Genomic DNA, 19,451 nt, shown 5'->3' on the forward strand with positions numbered 1-19,451 from the left:
CATATGCATTACCACATTGTGTCCTGGATTTTTTAAGACATTATACTGTGACATTATACTTGTGCCTTTACTACTACAATTGTACACAATGTATAAAGAAGTCACCCAGGTGACATTTTTTCCAGGTTGAGAGTGCATCATAGAGTATCCTCATCCCACATTGCATCACATATTAAAGAAAGCTTTATTATGCTTGACAATGTGCATCACAATGTAGGAGTATGTACTTGTAAGGTTTCAGAGTATATCATTGCTAGTAAAATGATTTTAAGTAGACGTCATGAGCTCTTAGGTACTTTCAGGCTGAATAAGTAACCATATTAGCCAATTTTCCTATAATAGCTAGCACCAATGATGTTTAACTGATCTAACATACATTACTAACACCAAGAGTTTATAATTTATAGTAGTGAGGGAGAATTTCAAACGTCATATGCAAGCCCCAAATGTACTGCCACTAGTATTGACTTAAAACATCCTAGTGTCTACAATCTCACAGATTAAGTGCAATCAACTGTTGTGATGTGGATGCTTACAAGACCTTATAAAGTTGTTATTGATATCTAATTGAACACGAAAGCATGAGTGACAGTCTGTATCTTGATTGTGATGGAACTGAACAAACTACTGCTAATAAGCTGGGGGGGTGTGGGAGGAAGAGACATAGGCAGTTACATTGTGAAACTGCGTCCTCCATGAAGCAAGATGACAAATGGCACTGAAATAGAACCAGAGCATGAGAACCTACACAAAGGGTAAAAATCCAATGTCAAAACAACAAAAAATTCAATAGGGAAAACTTTGACAAGTGAAGTAGGACTGTTGAATATAAAGAAAGTTGCCATGTCCTCCAATGAGGCAGGAATTTTGCATCTGGGATACAGGACATGTGTTCAGTATAGTGAGATGCCATTGCACATGCTGACAATGGAATAGGCATGAAGGAGCGCGCAAACACGGCATAAAAATAAGCAGCCAACCCGTAAGCAGCCACACGTAGTGTAGACATTGCCTACCTGCATGCAGCAGCTAATGTTCTATTCAGACTGCAATTATCCATTAATACCCCACGCTATAAAAAGTGCACATTTTTGAACACTACATTTTTAAAATTCACAATAAGCAATTTTGTGCAATATTTTTAGATCTTCCTATAGTGAACTATATAAGGTAACACTTATAAATAGCAGCCAGGTTATTTCTAAATAAGGCTCAGACAAGAGAGGAGCTGTAAGGTTGTTTAATGGATTATGCATTCCTCAATAACAATTTGTGTGAGTGATGTTGACAGTAAAGAATGATCTGGGGTGTTTAAAGGCTGGTTTTCACTGAATTCTCTCTCCCTACTCTGAAACTATCGAATGGGCCAGTCGTGGAATTATTTTGCAATGGTATAGGTGGACTGAGAGACTGTATTATGCATTGTAAACACACGCATGCATGCATATGCTTTTGTATTGTGGCAACATCATCATGCAAAGTTTATCAGCTATTGCATCATTTCCAGCTGTTAACAGTACCTTTCTGTTAATGTGTTCAAATTTGGGAAGAATCGGTTTAGGAGAACCATTAAAAAAATTCAGAACACCTTGTGTAAAAATTCATGTCCAACATTAATTTTTGTGCCTTCAATTGAAGAACTACAGCATCACATGGGTGGGCAGTATTGATCAATATCATACCACAGTATTTTGATCATAAATATTGCGTTATTACTAAATATGTACAAGCCAGATACTGACTATTATCCACAATTAATGCTTAACTGTGTTTCTTTTTCTTTTTAGGATTTGGAAAACAGTTGAACAAGTTTAATTATTCATGTCATACTGTAACTGTATACAATCACAATTAACAATTTGTCTTGATGAGTTCTATAAGGTTGATAAGCTAGTCTTTCGTCATCAAAAAGTTGTACAACAAAAAGCTAATGCTTTAATAGACCATTAACTTACAAGTTATTTGATAAAGAGACTAGCATATCAACCTTGTCAGGTTTCATAGTAGCTCTGAATGGTGAGATAACATTTCCTGCTGTGCTAAACAGCTTCTCTGATGCCAAACTGGTGGCACAAACACACAAATACTTTTGTGCAAGCTTTACAAGTACTGGATAGTTAAACTGCTGCCTTTTCCACCATATCAGTGGATCCTCTTCAAAATCTGTCCTGTGTCCTGACAGATATCCATCTATTTCCTTCATCACAATCTGTCTATGCTGCTCCTCTTGATTGACAGGGGAAGCGTGCTCTTGTTCTTGTTCTCTAATCCTAGACTCAAAGTCCTTGAACAAAGTTCCAAGGTTACGTTCCTTCTTTGGGGCTGATGGCTGGAGAGAAGAGTGTGCAACTTCTTGTGTTCTAGATGATTCTGCTTCTATATAGAACTATTCTACTGTACTTCTTGTAGTTCGTGGCAAACTTCTAAAGTATCATCAGTCACTTTCTGCTTAATGGACAGCAATTCAACTTTCTGTTCCAAAATTCTTGATACCATCTTTGACATTAAACCCCACCTGGTAGGGCAGTCCTACAGGTAAATGAAATATTTCATTTTTTATTTGTACAAACATGTTTGCACAAACATTGAAACATACTTCAAATGTTTACCATACTTACTGCAACTAAGGAATGCTGCTTGACATCCATATTAATCTGAGCTTTTGTCAGTTCTCTTTTCCTCTTCCAGCTCATTGAAAAAGAACTGACAATTTTCCTACACACACCAAGTTCCCAACTGCATCGACTGTCATCTTGCACAGCTTTAGTGACAGCAAGGTGTAAATTGTGGCCAAAACAGGGAAGCCTTAGCCAGTCCAAGATCCTTGCAGCAGAAATGATGTTGCTACCATTGTCTGTTGTAAGGCAAATTTGGTTAACAACATCCAAGCTCCAAGTCTCCAATGCTGCTTTCATTGCTTCTGCCAAATTAGCTCCTCTGTGATCCTCAGGTAAGTACTGAGTCTGTAAGCACTCATTACACAGCTGCCATTCATCATTGATGTAGTGTATGGTGTAGCTGATATAAGGTGCCATCCTCACACTTGACCACATATCTGTCGTTGATGAAAAATGGCTTATCGGGCTAATTTCTTGCTTAACTTGCTGCTTCACGGTGGCATGGAGGCTTGGTAAAGCTATTCTTGAAATATGATTGCGACTTGAAATGTCGTAGCATGAATCAAAAGTTTTAACCATGTTCCTAAAGCCAGAAACTTTCTACACGATTTTCTACATGATTCAAAGAACAAAACAGAACTGTTCACTTTCCTAACAGACCAAATTTCTAAGTTTACATTTCCACCTAGCAAAATAGTTTACATCCGATCAATACATCAAGTAGGAGTGTGGACTACTAGTACAAGTACACAGCAAGCTGTTCCTTCACCTGAGGAGTTTTTCTTGGACTAAAACATAGGGCACATGGATGCCAGTTTGGATGAGTATGCCTGAAGTTTCGAAAGTATGTCATGAACTTATCAGGTGCTGCTGTAAAGGAAACTGTACAAATTGTACATGTGCTAAAGCTGGTATTGCTTGTTTACCACTCTGTAATTGTAAGTGTAACTGATGATAAATTTATAGTATACCAGGATTTCTCTTTCAATTGATGCTTTAACCTTAACAGACAGTTGTGAATTTATTTTTATAGTCTTTTTGGTATAATTACAATTGTATTTTATTCAATATTTGGTATTTTAGGCCAATACAATGGCAAATATTTATTATTACTGCTTAAATAATATAAAATAATGATAAAAAGAAAAGAAACCAAGGTTGACTATTGGTAGAATTCATGTTTTAGCATGTGTTTTAGGTTGTATGCATAGAAAACATACTAAAACAATTATTTAATACTATCGTGTCAGCCATTTTGTTTTCCCGACCATCCCTAATTAGTTTTCGTGGGCACCCCTTCTAATATTGATCAGTACACTCTAAAGAAGCTGTGTACCAAAAATGGCACTTTTATCTGCCCACGTAAACATAATTTTGCTAAGCTATCTCACTAAATGGAACTGTTGCAAAAGTTTCTAAGTCAGTATGTGGAAACAAAGGAGAATGCTCAGAGACACTTTGCTAACATTAAAGGATATGTAACTGGAGTAAGAGATGGTGAAAGTCGTCAAGGTTATCAGAGGTATAATCAATACCCGAATGATCATAACAGGGATACAAAACCATCCTCAGCTTCTGTGGAAACCTTTGCAGCTAATGTTCAAAGGAGAGGTAAATTTGTGTATAATCCTTGTGCATTTTGTCAAGGTGAGCATTTTAATGATGAGTGTGATCAATATAAAGAGATGTCTGATCGTAAGCAATGATTGCTCACTCAAGGACGATGTTTTCTTTGTTTGAAGACTGGCCATGTGTTTAGAGATTATTCATTGGTTCAGAAGAGTGGATGTTATTACTTTTGGAAGAGGAGACATCACAATCGGGTTATTTGCCCACAGAGGTTTGGAAATTCGGCTCAACCTCAACCGAAGAGTGAAAATGTAGTTGTAACACTTACTCAACTAGATGATAATGAAGCAGAGAAAGTGGAAGTCTTAAACTCCACAAGTGTTCAAACCCAGATATTGGTCAGTTCTGGTAAGCGGATTTTACTTCAGACTACTATAGTCCCAGTGCAGTCAAGTGATAAAAAGAAGACTATCTTAGTCAAGGTACTTCTTGATAGTGCCAGCCATCGCTTCTTTATGACTAAAAAGTTAGCAAAACAATTATAGTTAACCCCACAGTACAAGGAATCATTATCAGTTTCAACTTTTGCTGCTAGGAAGCCACAAGATGTGAGTACATATGTTGTTGAGTTTAATGTAATAACAAAGGACAAATGTTGTATGCATTTTCACACCAATGTCATTGAACAAATAACAGGACCAATTCAAAGAGGGCCTCTACAACCTGCAGACATGGATTTTGGTCCATTTCAACTGATAGATTAGCTGATTCTATTTCTACTGTAGGAAACTCAGAACCATATGCTGTGGATCTTTGATAGGTTTTGGTCAGTTGTTGGTACGGAGAAGATAGTGTTACCATCAGGACTGTTCCTTATATCATCTAAGATTGGTTATATTTTAACTGGAAGTTACCTGAATCCCACGAGCTGTCAGAAGGGGATACCTGTATCATCATATCTTGTTATGACACAAGTTAACTGTATTGTACGAAGTTGTTGTCATCTGCTGACAGCCCAGTTACTGGGAATCCTAATGTTGAGGATCTCTGGAACTTGGAAACAATTGGTATTGTAGAGTCGTTGGACATTACCAATGATGATAGAGCCATGGAACAGTTTAACAAGTCAACTTATTGTGAGAATGGAAGATACTATGTTACATGGCCTTGGAAGTGTGAGTATCCTGATCTTCCAGAAAATTTTGATGTTGCTATGAGTAGGATGAGGTCTTTAGCAAAACGTTTTGAAAGGGATAAAGATCTTTTAATGAGGTACAATGAAGTTATTCAAAGTCAGATAAAACAAGGAGTGGTGGAAAGAGCAGTTGAAGATAAGAAAGAAACTTTAAAACATTATCTGCCTCACCACCCAATTTTGACACCTACTAAAAGTATAACGAAAATACGAGTGGTGTATGATGCATCAGTGAAGTCCAAGAAAGGAGCTAAAAGCCTCAATGAGTGTTTGTATCGTGGACCAGTACTTCTACCAGATCTTTGTGGAATTTTATTTTGACTACGACTTCATCCCATAGCAATACTTGCAGATATCAAGAAGGCCTTATTGCAAGTGGGCATTCAGGAACCAGACAGAGACATAACAAGGTTCTTATGGTATAAAGATGTTGATGATGCAAGAGTGTCAGAATATGATGTGTACAGATTTTGCCGTGTTCCACTTGGGATCATCTGTAGCCCATTTTTGTTAGCTGGAACAGTTAAGTTTCATTTGAAACAGTTTAGAATTCCAGTTGCTCAGTCTATTGGTGATAATATATATGTTGACAATGTGGTGCTGGGAGCTACGTCAGTTGTACAAGCCTACAAAATTTATGTGGAGTCTAAAGAAATTTTTCAAAAGGCATGTATAAATTTAAGAGAGTGGATGTCTAATTCTACTGAGTTTTTGAATTTGTTACCAACTGCTGAGAGATCAGAAGGATGTGTTATGAAAGCCTTTGGGGTAGTGTGGAATTGTACAGATGACCTTTTACAAATTCAAGGTGTCACTCTTTCTGATGAATATGTATCACCTACTAAAAGGAAAGTGTGGAAAGTTATTGGTAAAATTTTCAATCCTTTAGGTTTGGTTACTCCTGTGTTGTTCTATGGCAAGCTATTTATCCAAGAATTGTGGAAAGAGGGACTGACATGGGATAAGCCATTACCTGAGACGTTACACAAAAGATAGAACAGTGTCTTAAAGAAGTTGAAGCTAATCTCACAACTGAAGGTACCTTGTTTTACTGGTCATGTGAGTGATACTTGTAACTATGAACTTGTCGTGTTTTGTGATGCCTCTAAAAGGGCATATACCACAGTGATTTATCTTCATGCTGAGCACCGGGATAATGTTAAAGTTAATTATTTAAGTGTTTTCAAAACTGAGATTGGTATCGATTGATACAGAAAACAGCAAAAAGCCTAAGAAGGAAATTACTCTTCCATGTTTAGAGTTATTGGCAGTGACTATTGGAGTTCGTGCTGCTAATTTTGTAACTGAAGATTCCCTCTTTAAAATGAACAATCTGGACAGACTCTACTGGTGTTTTGTACTGGCTTCAAACTGGCAAACCACTATCATTGTTCGTGGAGAAACGTGTGAAGGAAATTCAAAGGCAATGTGATTTATTTTATTATGTACCATCAAGTGAAAATCTAGCTGATTTTCCAACTCGGGGATTAACAGCACTTGAGATTGAACAGTTGAGACTTTGGTGGAGTGGTCCAGAGTGGCTAATGTCTTCATGTGATTCTTGGCCTAAGTGGCAACCTCCACAGCCAGTACTACAAGATGTGGAAGCAGAAACTAAGACTGGAAGAGTGTTATATAAGTGTTCTAATGTAGTGACTCATGGTAAATAGGATGAGAAACTGTCTGTATGTAGACTTGATAAAATGAAATATTCCACTTTATGAAAACTTCTCAGAGTGACTTGTTACTGTTTAAAGTTTGTAAAGAAGCAACTATGGGATGTACTATCAGAATCAAGGAGAGAGATTATTGGAAAGACATATGTTTTGTTGGCTGAGATATTTAATTCATTGTCTGATGGACAGTTCATATGTGCAAATGATATCAAGTTGGCTATGTTATTGTGGATCTATTGTATTCAACAGAATAGGTTTCGTGGTGTGTTGTCTGCTATTGAGGAGAATGAGTCTCATTGTTTGAAACAGCAACTTTGACTGAAGATTGATGACTTAGGTATACTGAGCTGTTACGGAAGATTCTTGAATACCACTCTAACTGAGAGTGCAAAAAATCCTAAGTTACTTCCTAGAAGAGAACACCTTACTGGCTTATTGATTACTGAAGTACATTGTAGACTAATCCATGCTGGTGTTGCCCATACACTGGCCCAAATAAGAGAAGAGTACTGGATTCCTAAGGAAGGGTGGAAGTCAAAAGAGTATTGGTTCAATGTTTATTGTGTCAAAGACTAGAAGGGTCATCATTTTGACTCCCATCTATGCCGCCTTGGCCTAGGGAACAAGTTTTCAGATATGATCCTTTCCAGTTTGTGGGTTTGGATTTTTTGGGACCTATTAATGTAAAGTATGAATCTGATTTGAAGAAGACTTGGATCTGCCTTTTTACATGTCTCTCGATAAGAGCGATATACTTGGAATGGACATTAGATTTGTCAGCCAGCCAGTTTATCAATTGCTTAAGAAGATTTGTCTCTCGTAGGGAAAACCAGAAGTGATCATTTCAGATAATATTCCTAAATTTGAGCTTGTACGTACAGTTGCGGACAGAGAATGGAGGAAAGTTTTTAAGGATAAAGAAGTGATGAGCTATATTTCAGCAGAAGGTATTAAATGGAAGTACACGATTGCCTTTGCCCCTTGGCAGGGTGGTTTCTATGAAAGATTAGTTGGTCAAGTAAAAAGATGTATGAGGAAATCAATAGACAGAAAGCACTTTTCTTTGAGCAATTGGCAACTCTTTAGACAGAGATAGAAGCGGTTCTCAACTCTAGGCCTCTTACATATGTCTACGAAGATTTAGACTCTGGCTTTACATTGACCCCTGGACATTTCTTAGAAACCTTGGACTCTGCAATTCCAGTGATACTGACTATCATTGTGATGAGAATTTTCAACCTAGCAAAGACTCAGCTACAAAGTTAATAGAAATTTGGAAAAAAGGACAAAAACAAATTGATTTATTTTGGATGATTGTTGTACTGTACTATTTTGTGCCCCCCGGGAGTGTCATCAAGATTCTGCACTAAGCTGGACTTAACTATTTGATTATTTTATTGTATCAGCTAATTATAATTGTAATAATGTAATATAATTAAGCCCACATGATGTACCCTATAAAAATTGTGTCTGTAGAATTCTTTGGTCCTGACAATAATGATCACAGTTGTTACAGTGAACTTTCGGCTTGTCTTCGTGAAACCAAATGTGACCGGATTTCACATAACAAGGCTTCCACACACACAAAATCAAACTTACGATTTTACCAGAAATGGATTGCTGGTCTAATACACTATCATATTTCACACTGTACTTCCTTCAGCACTGACAAGTCTGGTTTCTGTAGCAGCTTTCTTCCGACCCTGTCAAAGCCACGAGTGTGAGATTGGCACCATTAAACGGCCATGGCTTTGTGATAATGGTGTGTAGTGAGCTGGGACTTCACAGAGAGCTCTCCAGTAGTGTTCTTAGGTCAATTTGGAGTAATTTGAGGGCCATGGAGGGCCATGGAGAGCCCAAACTTGGCCTCTGGATTCCAATCGTCTTCTTACTTCATTTTATACCCGTATATTAAGACCACCGTCCACCCCCACCCTCCCACCCTATTACTATCACCTGTGATATTATTACCCGCTCGAAAAAAGCTGCTCAAAACAGGGCAAATTTTGGGTATCAGAAATGCATACACCCACTGAGTGATAGCTAGTGAACGGATGAACAATTGGTGCAAATTTTGTTTGCACAGCTGTAGGAACTGGGAAGTTATTACACAATGATTCCTTAAAATCGCCATATCTACTAACTAAGCTTTGTGCGTCGAAGCCTTGTTTTGTCAAATTCAGTCACAAATATAGTTTTGTACATTTGATTGGTAATTTTTGCAATAACCCCCTTCCTGTCGAAGAACAGCCAAACTCTCCACAAATTTTAAACTCATGATCCATAAACTAGAGCACTAGCTCAAAAACTGGCACAAAACCCTCTAGGATTACATGAAATCAAAAATGTGTACAAAGAAAAATCAAAATCATACACAAGCACAAAAAATCTGAATATCATAGTCCTAGAAAAGGAAAACAATTCAAAGGACAGGTTTGGTTTAGAACAACTAGCCATCGTGATTGCCAATTGAAGAAGAAAAAGTGATAAGTTGTTTTTGAAGATGAGATTACAGCTACAGCCTCTGAAGAAGAGATAATGTATACGTGTGGATCAGATAGACGAACTCACAGTAGGAGCTGTCCAATAAATCCTCGAAATCGTTGACTGTAACTTGACCTTTCATTTTACTGATCCACACTTACATTTCCCCTGTGTTCGTGAAGAGGTAGTATCTTGTTCATTGTGACTGCTGTCACCCAAGTCATCGTCATCATCTTCTTCTTCATCTGAGTCATAAGTGTGCTGAATCCTTTGTCTGTGAATCCACTGCTTCCTTTCTTCTTGCTCTTGAACATGGGTTTTCTTCCAGCTAGTACAGTTCTCTTTAGACTGTTCTGTTTGCTTCTTTTCAAGGTTGTTTGCATGGACTTTATTCCCACTCTGTAATGCTGCTGCCATTCCATCAAACAAAGGCAATTGTAATTGGCAAAACAATTCCAGCAAACAATGATAAGACATCCCATATTTCTTGTTTAGCCAGGTCATGTCGGCTTGCATTAAGTCCATGTTGGTGCTTAGTATGTAGTGAATGCTGTGGAGGTATTTGTCCTTTGACCGATACCTTACTAGAACATTGTGACTGGCCTCTGGGTAGTTTGAATAGCATCGCCCCATTTCGGTATGAATAATTTGTGGGGCCTGTGATGCATGATAAGAACACTCAACCTCACAAACAAGCGTATGAAATGGACATGTCAGAGGGTTCTTCGAGTGGTAATCCTTACCCTCACACTCTATAGTGTCACCTTTGCAATCACCACAACAGCAAGCCTTCATACCATGAGAATCACAACTGCCCCCCAATCACAACTGCCCCCTTTCCAAGTATGAATGTCATGGGCATGATACTTCCTTAAAGCAAGAAGATGAGCCGCAAAAAAAACTGTGAATCAGTTTCTGCTTGCAATAGACAATAAAAAAAAGTCAATTCGAGCACCACACAGTAAAGACTTGGAAAGACAGCCACATTTCATTTTATGTCACTTTGGACAGTGACATTTTACTGTTGTAACTTCAAGAAATTTTTCTTTTAGTGCATCTTGCATTGTTTTAGAGAAAGATTTTTGCTTTGCATTTTCCCTGAGATGTTTAGTGTGAGCGTGTGCAACATGACCACCACTCAGCATTACTTTACATTTTTGTGTATCAGTGTAATGCATCCTAAAAGCTTTTGCTGAAGATAAGTCTCCATTCTGCCACTGCACTTCTATCATTATACCTTCTTCTTTAGCATGACCAAAAGCAATATCAGCTGCATGCCCTTCTGAACCAGGATACAGTTGATCCTGTCCTTTTCCTTGCATGCACAAGTGTACAAAATAAAGCAAAGAATTGTTGACATAGTTTCTTATAGTGAATGTACAGTTTTGACTGTATTTACCCCTTGTCAACCATGCTCCATCTGAAGTCATGATTACCCGCTGTCAACTGTCAACCATTGATGGATCAAGTGCTTTCATTTCACATTTAGCCATTTCACACATCTCAGTTACCATGGTATTCACAATGGGATGCAACAGTTTAATTGTTTCATAAAAGATTTCGGTAGTAACTGCTGCCATCCCTAAGCCTTGCTTCAAAACTTTATTATACTGTGAATGCATTGAGCCACTGGCTGTAAAAGTAACTTGTACAGCCAAACTGCAGGCCAGGAGATGAGAAAACGCAACGTTAACAGAGCTTGTTAAACCAATCATTTGATCAGCACAACCACTACACTTAAATGTGAACACTACACACCCACCAAGTCCTAAAAAATTTACATTTATAGGGATAAGTTTTCCAGTGCACTCTGGTGTGTAGCATTCTGTAGTTGCATTTATTTGGTCAATAAACTGTTGCAGTTGTGTAGTTTGGCATAAAAACATACTATTGCCAAGTTCAATTGGACCAGCTACAGTACGAACTTTTTCAAAGGGATGGGAGAAAATTCCGAGCTACTATCAATAGAGTTAGTTTCACTTGTTGACAGTGTACTGTCAGTATCTGAGTCACTGCTTGTGACACCGTTAGCAATTACTGATTCAATGACACTCACACTTGTCTGTGGTGCTCCATCATTGTAGGTATTTTCACCCTCATTCTGTACTTCTGAACTTGTTCCAGAATTGTTGTTACCTGGGTCAGCATTACTTTCACCCTCCATCAGTATGTTCTGTATTTCTAAACTTGCTACAGAGATGTCATCACTAAAATTCACATCATTCTCACCCTCCATCACTGAGGCTTGTACCTCTGAATTTGTTCTAGGGACATTATCATCATCATTTTCACCTTCTATCAATAAGTCGTGTACTTCAGAACTTGCACCAGGGGTGTTATTGTCTATATAGTACACTCACATTGAGTTGAATCCTGGGCTGTTGATTAAGAAGTCATACAAGATCAAAGACTTTAAACATAAGCTCAAGTAACAGGCATGCACTTAACTGTCGAAAATATAGCATCCAGCGCAGCGTCAGTGAGTGCAGAGTGAAACCCTCTTGAAAAGAGGTTAAATAGCCAAACAAAGGTTCTACTCATGAAGCTATGGGACTACTGTACTTTGAGCAAGAAGCAAAGAAGTCTAAAGTTTCCATCAATGTGAAGCAGAGAATCTCAAAGACCACTGGTATAAAATATTTTCTTTGCAGCTTGGTTTGGTATTCATTTCACCACGTAGGGATTTCGGAGTCATCTATTGTAAGAGAGAGGATGGAGTACTGTAAGAACGGTGGGTTTTCTATGCCAAGAAAAAGGCAGACGAAAGATACATTCGTTGTATGGCAAGAAAGAAAATCTATCACTGTCGAAGATTTTGGTGGGTGAATTTTGAACGCTCGAGCCTTTGACTTTGTTACTCCATCTACAGTCAAAACTTCGGAATGATGGTGTTTTCTTCGTTGGGAGAACATCACTTAGGAGGGTATTAAAGGATATGGGATTCAAGCATAAAACCATTAATGACAAGAGGTTAGCATTGCACCAGTTTGTGTGTTTTAATTTTACTACACATACATGCAGGGTATACTATGAGCAGCCCCGCATAGTCCACCAGTGTCACAAATATTTGAGACGAATGAGGCGCAACAGAACTGAAGGAAAACCAGTGGTGTACTTGGATGAGGCTTAAGCCAATGTGCATGATGGAAAGTCCAGAGCCTGAGTAGAGGCTGATAATACTACTGGGGGGACTATAGGAGGAGTCAAGTTGGTTAAATAACTTTCAAAATTCTTCTTGTTTAACCTAATTTATACATAGCAAGCCATCAGGTAAAAGAGAGCACCTTATTATCTTACATGCTGGTAGTAAAGATGGATGGATTCCCTGTAATTTTCTATGATGTCAAGTATCCAGTAAACGCAGTTGTTCTTTCAGGTTGTGATTGGGTTTTTAAAGCCGAGAAAGGATCTGCAGCAGATTACCATCAAGAAATGAATGCAGAGAATTTTGAAAGATGGTTTCAAGAAAGGTTACTTCAAGCATTACCAGCCAATTGTCTGATTGTACTGGACAATGGCAGTTATCACAGGTAGGTGTTAAATTTGTCAACTGTAAACATTACCGTATTAACTGCAGTCGCTATTAAGAGGAGCAACTAAAGCAAAAGTGGCAAAAACTACGTGCCTTTTGTCCGACACATGCGCAACAATTATTATCCAGTTAATGATCACCCCATTTCTAATTATTGTCACCTTTTGAATCCTTGATCACGAATGTTGGTGATATAAACTGTGCTTGCTACACTTAAAGTGACTCACACCTAGCCCACTACCATCAGGTCAGTATCACACCATCAAAGAAAAAAACCCATTGTAAACAGTCGCTAAATTAACTCAGTTCAACTGGTTAAACTTCATATAATGTAGTCTAGGTAGAAAATTCTATTTAATCGGAACTGCTAGTATCAAGTCTGCAGGTTCTATTCCAGATAGTAACCTTCAGACATCAATGGACATTCTGCACATCTGTGATAACATTGGAAGGGTGAACTTTGTTAGCAAAGGTTCATTCAAGTACATCAATGTACTATCACAATTACAACCAGCATATTAACTTAATTAAGAATCAACTATTACAAACTGTTTTTGGACATTTGTTTCTAGGAGTAATGCTTGACAGTAAAATTTCCTTCTCTCCTCACATCAAATAACCATAGAAGAAACCTATACAATGCTCTCAATTCACCAAAGCCAGTTCTATGGTTCGTCCTATTCTAGAATACTGTTCTACAGTGTGGGATCCACATTTACCGAAAGACATTAATGAATTCATAAAGGAACAGACAAAAGCTGCAAGATGGACAATGTCGAATTATAACTGGTCAAGCTCTGTTACTTCTATGCTAGAATTGCTACCATGGCACACTTTAACCACTTGTAGACACATATCAAGACTACACATGTTTACAAATCTAATAATTACCATCTTATAACAGTACAGCTACCACCTTACTTCACCAGAACCCAACAATCTACCACCCTCTACATTTCATTATACCTATTACTGATTGAGATTATTATAAAATTATAGCTTTTCCCCCCCAAGAACAATACAAGTTTGAAATGATTTACCTTGTGGCTTAATTGAAAGTAACTCTACCCCTGTTCAAATCCAAGCTGCAAGCAATAATTAACTCGACTCTTGATTGACAACTTTTTTATAGCAAATATCACTGTAGATGTAATATGTATGATTGTGATGTATTCTTTTGGAATCGTCCCCTGAACGCATCAGACACTATCTGTCTGTCCAGTAAATTATAGTAAATAAATTGTACATTACATGGAAATCAAACCACAATTATACAGGCACAGCAACTTCTACACAGCAGTTACAAATTAACAAAAAATGTTACTAAATACACACGTACGTATATACAGTCACTACCACAAACACTGTTACACTCACATTATCAGTACTATCCACAGGAACAACCTTTTGGTTTATAATCCACTTGGCAACTTCAAAACTGTCCTTTTCTACTGCAATATGTAGTATGTTCTGCCCTCTCTATAGATAGTAAAATATGTATTGTATAATTATTCATACCATACTGTATACAACTAATACTGTATATACACAGTAGCTATCTATACAGTAGTTACACATGTACTATGCCTATTATAAAAGGCTCATACTACAGATACAGTGGACAGTAGATTATCCAAATGCCAAAACGACTGTTTTATTATACTGTTTTGTCAACAGGCGCATACTCTATTAAAGTGATTGACAAAGTTTTGTATACTATAATATTTGTGACCAAATCTGACACATTTGTGCAAGTCTAAATTTACAGTATAAAAATAGCTAGTTTATTCATTGGTAGCGTGTTTGTCATGTACGAGAACTAGGTGCCATTATTGATGCCAATCACTCCAGTCATTGTACTGCTTGTCTGCTTCGGATCATTTAGATGGGTGTAGCTGAAGTGTCTGATATTGATTGTTGAGTGGTGCAGCACTATAATAGCCTTGGTTAGCTTAATTTATTGGTAAATGTGCGGGTGGTATACAGATACCAATACAGCCCAGCATTTGTACTGCTTCCCCATTCATTCAGACGAGTGCACTGTTGCATGTTTATTCATTCCAGAATGATTTACCTCCTTGTCAGTCCTTGATATATTAGCCTTGTATTGTGACTTCCTGTGTGGGTTTGGTGTTTGGTTTTGTTTGAAGTCAATGAACTACTCAGTGGTCAGACTGTGTGGCCAAAAGGAGGTACATAGTCATGTTACAATCAGTTGTAAACTGGTTTACAACTGATTTGTAACACTGGTGATAGCCTTTGACATACCCACGCACCATGCCACAAATGTAGTTGAAGTTTAACCATAGCAACAGTAAAAAGTATTGTAGTTTGACATCGTACTACAACATTTAGTACAAAGTAGTGGAATGGAAACTACAATCATGCTACGCCACATACATTTTAGATGGGTAGGTAGCTGTTCATTGTATGCTCAGTGCTAGCTAGCTATGTAGTTATTTTATTCTTGCTATGCTGTATTGTTTCTCTCTACACAGGTGTTTGGTGATTTTCACATGGAACCATCTCTGTCTATGCAGGACATCAGAAACTATAAGATGCTATTCTATGAGCTACTATCCACACTTTCAGATTATGTATAAACTAATGTGTGTGTGTTATGTGTTTGTTCTAATAGCTACACAGGTGTATTAGAGCAGAAATCCCCCTGGAAATCCCTGATGTACACCTCGTCCTCAAGCAACCACTATTTTTGCTGATAACACACGTTTATAAACTTTTGTTTGTGCCTACCTATCTTTACAAGTACACAAAAAATTGGAATTTTCAACTAGAGTAGGGACCATAGCAAATCAATAAAAAGTACTGAAACAAGCGCTGGAGTAGTGCATGGTATTAAATCACAGTAAAACAATAAAATAGGTCCTTATACCAACAGTATACAATAGTACTTGAGATTGAACAGTTGAGACTTTGGTGGAGTGGTCCAGAGTGGCTAATGTCTTCACGTGATTCTTGGCCTAAGTGGCAACGTCCACAGCCAGTACTACAAGATGTGGAAGCAGAAACTAAGACTTGAAGGGTGTTATATGAGTGTTCTAATGTCGTGACTCATGGTAAACAGGATGAGAAATTGTCTGTATATGGACTTGATGAAACAAAATATTCCACTTTACGAAAACTTCTCAGAGTGATTTGTTACTGTTTAAAGTTTGTGAAGAAGCGACTATGGGATGTACTATCAGAATCAAGGAGAGAGATTATTGGAAAGACACATGTTTTGTTGGCTGAGATGGTTAATTCATTGTCTGATGGACAGTTCATATGTGCAAATGATATCAAGTTGGCTATGTTATTGTGGATCTATTGTATTCAACAGAATAGGTTTCATGATGTGTTGTCTGCTATTGAGGAGAATAAGTCTCATTGTTTGAAACAGCAACTTGGACTGAAGATTGATGACTTAGGTATACTGAGATGTTACGGAAGATTCTTAAATACCACTCTAACTGAGAGTGCAAAACATCCTAAGTTACTTCTCCTAGAAGAGAACACCTTACTGGCTTATTGATTACTGAAGTACATTGCAGACTAATCCATGCTGGTATTGCCCATACACTGGCCCAAATAAGAGAAGAGTACAAGGAAGGGTGGAAGTCAAAAGAGTATTGTTTCAATGTTTATTGAGTCAAAGACCAGAAGGGCCATCATTTGTGACTGTCTCTGGGAAAACTGGTCTTATTACCCATTTAAAAGTATCGAGAAACATCGGTTTTAAATATTCAGTGTGTTGTAGCTGGCCAATGGTGGTAGCTACGCATACCAAATTTTCACATGTTTTAGAACACTTTCTTACCTTCCTGGTCATCCACTGAAGAAGTAGTCAACAGCTAAGTTTCCCGCCATTTTAGATAGTTTTTAAACTGAGGTTGTCTGTATCAGGCGAGCTCCAGAAGGGTGGGAGGCGGGGGCCCTGGAAGGCGGGCAAGATGGTGTTCAAAAATTGAAAAGAAACGTGCTGAGATGAATTAGGCCAAGTCATAGGCCATTCAGGGCTCAAAACTGGCTAAAATGAAAGGAAATTTACAGTACAGGTCATTGTCCAACACCACGGAGCTGTACAGCCACACACAGCCATCTCCTGGTTGGCCAGGGCTCCATCAAGACCCCAGACCACTCGTACGGCTCGCCACTGTGCCCTAAAAAAGCAGCCAGCAAAAGCAGACCACTTTACTCTGGTCGACTGTGGCAGTGAAACTTGATAGTGCAATCATTAAGCTTTGTGTTTGTGTGAAAAAAATCAAACTTCCTGTCTTGGGCGATAAGAACGGTTTTCGTAGATCCAGTCACATTTCGACTCCCATCTATGCCGCCTTGACCTAGGGAATGAGTTTCCAGATCTGATCCTTTCCAATTTGTGGGTTTGGATTATTTGGGACCTATCAATGTGAAGTATGAATCTGATTTGAAGAAGACTTGGATCTGCCTTTTTACATGTCTCTCGATAAGAGTGATACACTTGGAATGGACATTAGATTTGTCAGCCAGCCAGTTTATCAATTGCTTAAGAAGATTTGTCTCTCGTAGAGGCAAACCAGATGTTATCATTTTAGATAATGCTCCTCAATTTGAGCTTGTACGTACAGTTGTGGACAGAGAATGGAGGAAAGTTTTTAAGGACAAAGAAGTGATGAGCTATATTTCAGCAGAAGGTATTAAATGGAAGTACACGATTGCCTTTGCCCCTTGGCAGGGTGGTTTCTATGAAAGATTGGTTGGTCTAGTGAAGAGATGCATGAGGAAATCAATAGGCAGAAAGCACTTTTCTTTGGAGCAATTAGCAACTCTTTTGACAGAGATAGAAGCGGTTCTCAACTCTAGGCCTCTTACATATGTCTACAAAGATCTAGACACTGGCTTTACATTGACCCCTGGACATTTTTTTAGAAATTAATAGAAAGCTTTGACTCTGCAATTCCAGTGATACTGACTATCATTGTGATGAAGATTTTCAATCTAGCAAAGACTCTGCTACAAAGTTAATAGAAATTTGGAAAAAGGACAAAAACAAGTTGATTTATTTTGGAAGGTGTGGAAAGAGGAATACTTAGTAAGTCTTAGAGAAAAACTTCCTCTTGAACACAAACATCCTAAGTCACAGAGTCTTATGGAGCCTAAGGAAGGAAGTATTGTTATTGTGAAAGACAATAATTTACCTAGGAGTACTTGGAAACTTGGGAGGATTTTGTGTTTAATACCTAGCAGTGGTTCTAGAGTTAGATCTGCTGAAATACTACTACCTGGGTAGTGAATAATTTCTCGACCGATTAATCATCTATTTCCCTTGGAAACACCAGTATCTGATAAGCCTGTGTTGCAATGTTGTACAAAAAAGGAACTCTTGCAAAGGAACAGATTGAATTTGAAGATGATAATACTAAAGATAGAAGCTGTAAAGAGAAAAGACCAAGAAAGGTATCAATAGAAGCTCGCAAGGCCATTTATGATTCATTTGAGTATGATTGTTGCACCGTACTATTTTATGCCCCCTGGGAGTGTCATCAAGGTTCTGCACTAAGCTCAACGTAACTACTTGATTATCAGCTAATTATAATTGTAATGATGTAATATAATTAAGCTCATGTGATGTACCCTATAAAAGTTGTGTCTCTGTTCAATTCTTTGGTCCTGACAATAATAATCACAGTTGTTACAGTGAACTTTTGGCTTGTCTTCGTGACACAAATTATAGTTTTGTACATTTGATTAGTAATTTTTGCAATAACTCCCTTCCTGTCGAAGGACAGCCAAACTCCCCACAAATTTTAAACTCATGATCCATAAACTAGAGCACTAGCTCAAAAACTGGCACAAAATCCTCTAGGGTTACATGAAATCAAAAATGTGTACAAAGAAAAATCAAAATCATACACAAGCACAAAAAATCTGAAGATCATAGTCCTAGGAAAGGAAAACAATTCAAAGGTTTGGTTCAGAATAACTAGCCATCGTGATTGCCAATTGAAGAAGAAAAAGCGATAAGTTGTTTTTGAAGATGAGATTACAGCTACAGCCTCTGAAGAAGAGATAATGTATACGTGTGGATCGGATAGACGAACTCACAGTAGGAGCTGTCCACTAAATCCTCAAAATCGTTGACTGTAACTTGACCTTTCATTTTACTGATCCACACTTACATTTCCCCTGTGTTCGTGAAGAGGTAGTATCTTGTTCATTGTGACTGCTGTCACTCAAGTCAACGTCATAATCTTCTTCTTCATCTGAGCCATAAGTGTACTGAATCCTTTGTCTGCGCATCCACTGCTTCCTTTCTTCTTGCTCTTGAACATGGGTTTTCTTCCAGCTAGTAAAGTTCTCTTTAGACTGTTCTGTTTGCTTCTTTTCAAGGTTGTTAG

At 38.0% G+C, this 19,451-nt stretch overlaps 2 protein-coding genes across 3 annotated transcripts in view; both read right to left on the bottom strand.

Moving 5' to 3' along the window:
- Window positions 1–1,951: 1,951 nt before the first annotated feature.
- Window positions 1,952–3,035, bottom strand: LOC136257812 (zinc finger BED domain-containing protein 4-like). The gene is made up of 3 exons (XM_066051142.1): window positions 2,610–3,035; window positions 2,401–2,529; window positions 1,952–2,329 (listed from the first exon to the last, which is right to left on the bottom strand). The coding sequence occupies exons 1-3, from the start codon at window positions 3,033–3,035 to the stop codon at window positions 1,952–1,954; spliced, it is 933 nt and encodes a 310-aa protein (XP_065907214.1).
- Window positions 3,036–14,450: 11,415 nt separating this feature from the next.
- Window positions 14,451–19,451, bottom strand: part of LOC136256525 (cyclin-dependent kinase 4 inhibitor C-like) — a 77,887-nt gene continuing 72,886 nt past the window's right edge. For both annotated transcript variants that reach the window (XM_066049514.1, XM_066049506.1), the window contains exon 7: window positions 14,451–14,553. The gene's annotated coding sequence lies outside the window, so the exon portion shown is untranslated. The remainder of the gene's footprint in view (window positions 14,554–19,451) is intronic.

Source organism: Dysidea avara, chromosome 1 (genome assembly GCF_963678975.1).
Source record: "Dysidea avara chromosome 1, odDysAvar1.4, whole genome shotgun sequence".
NCBI classification, from domain to species: domain Eukaryota; kingdom Metazoa; phylum Porifera; class Demospongiae; order Dictyoceratida; family Dysideidae; genus Dysidea; species Dysidea avara.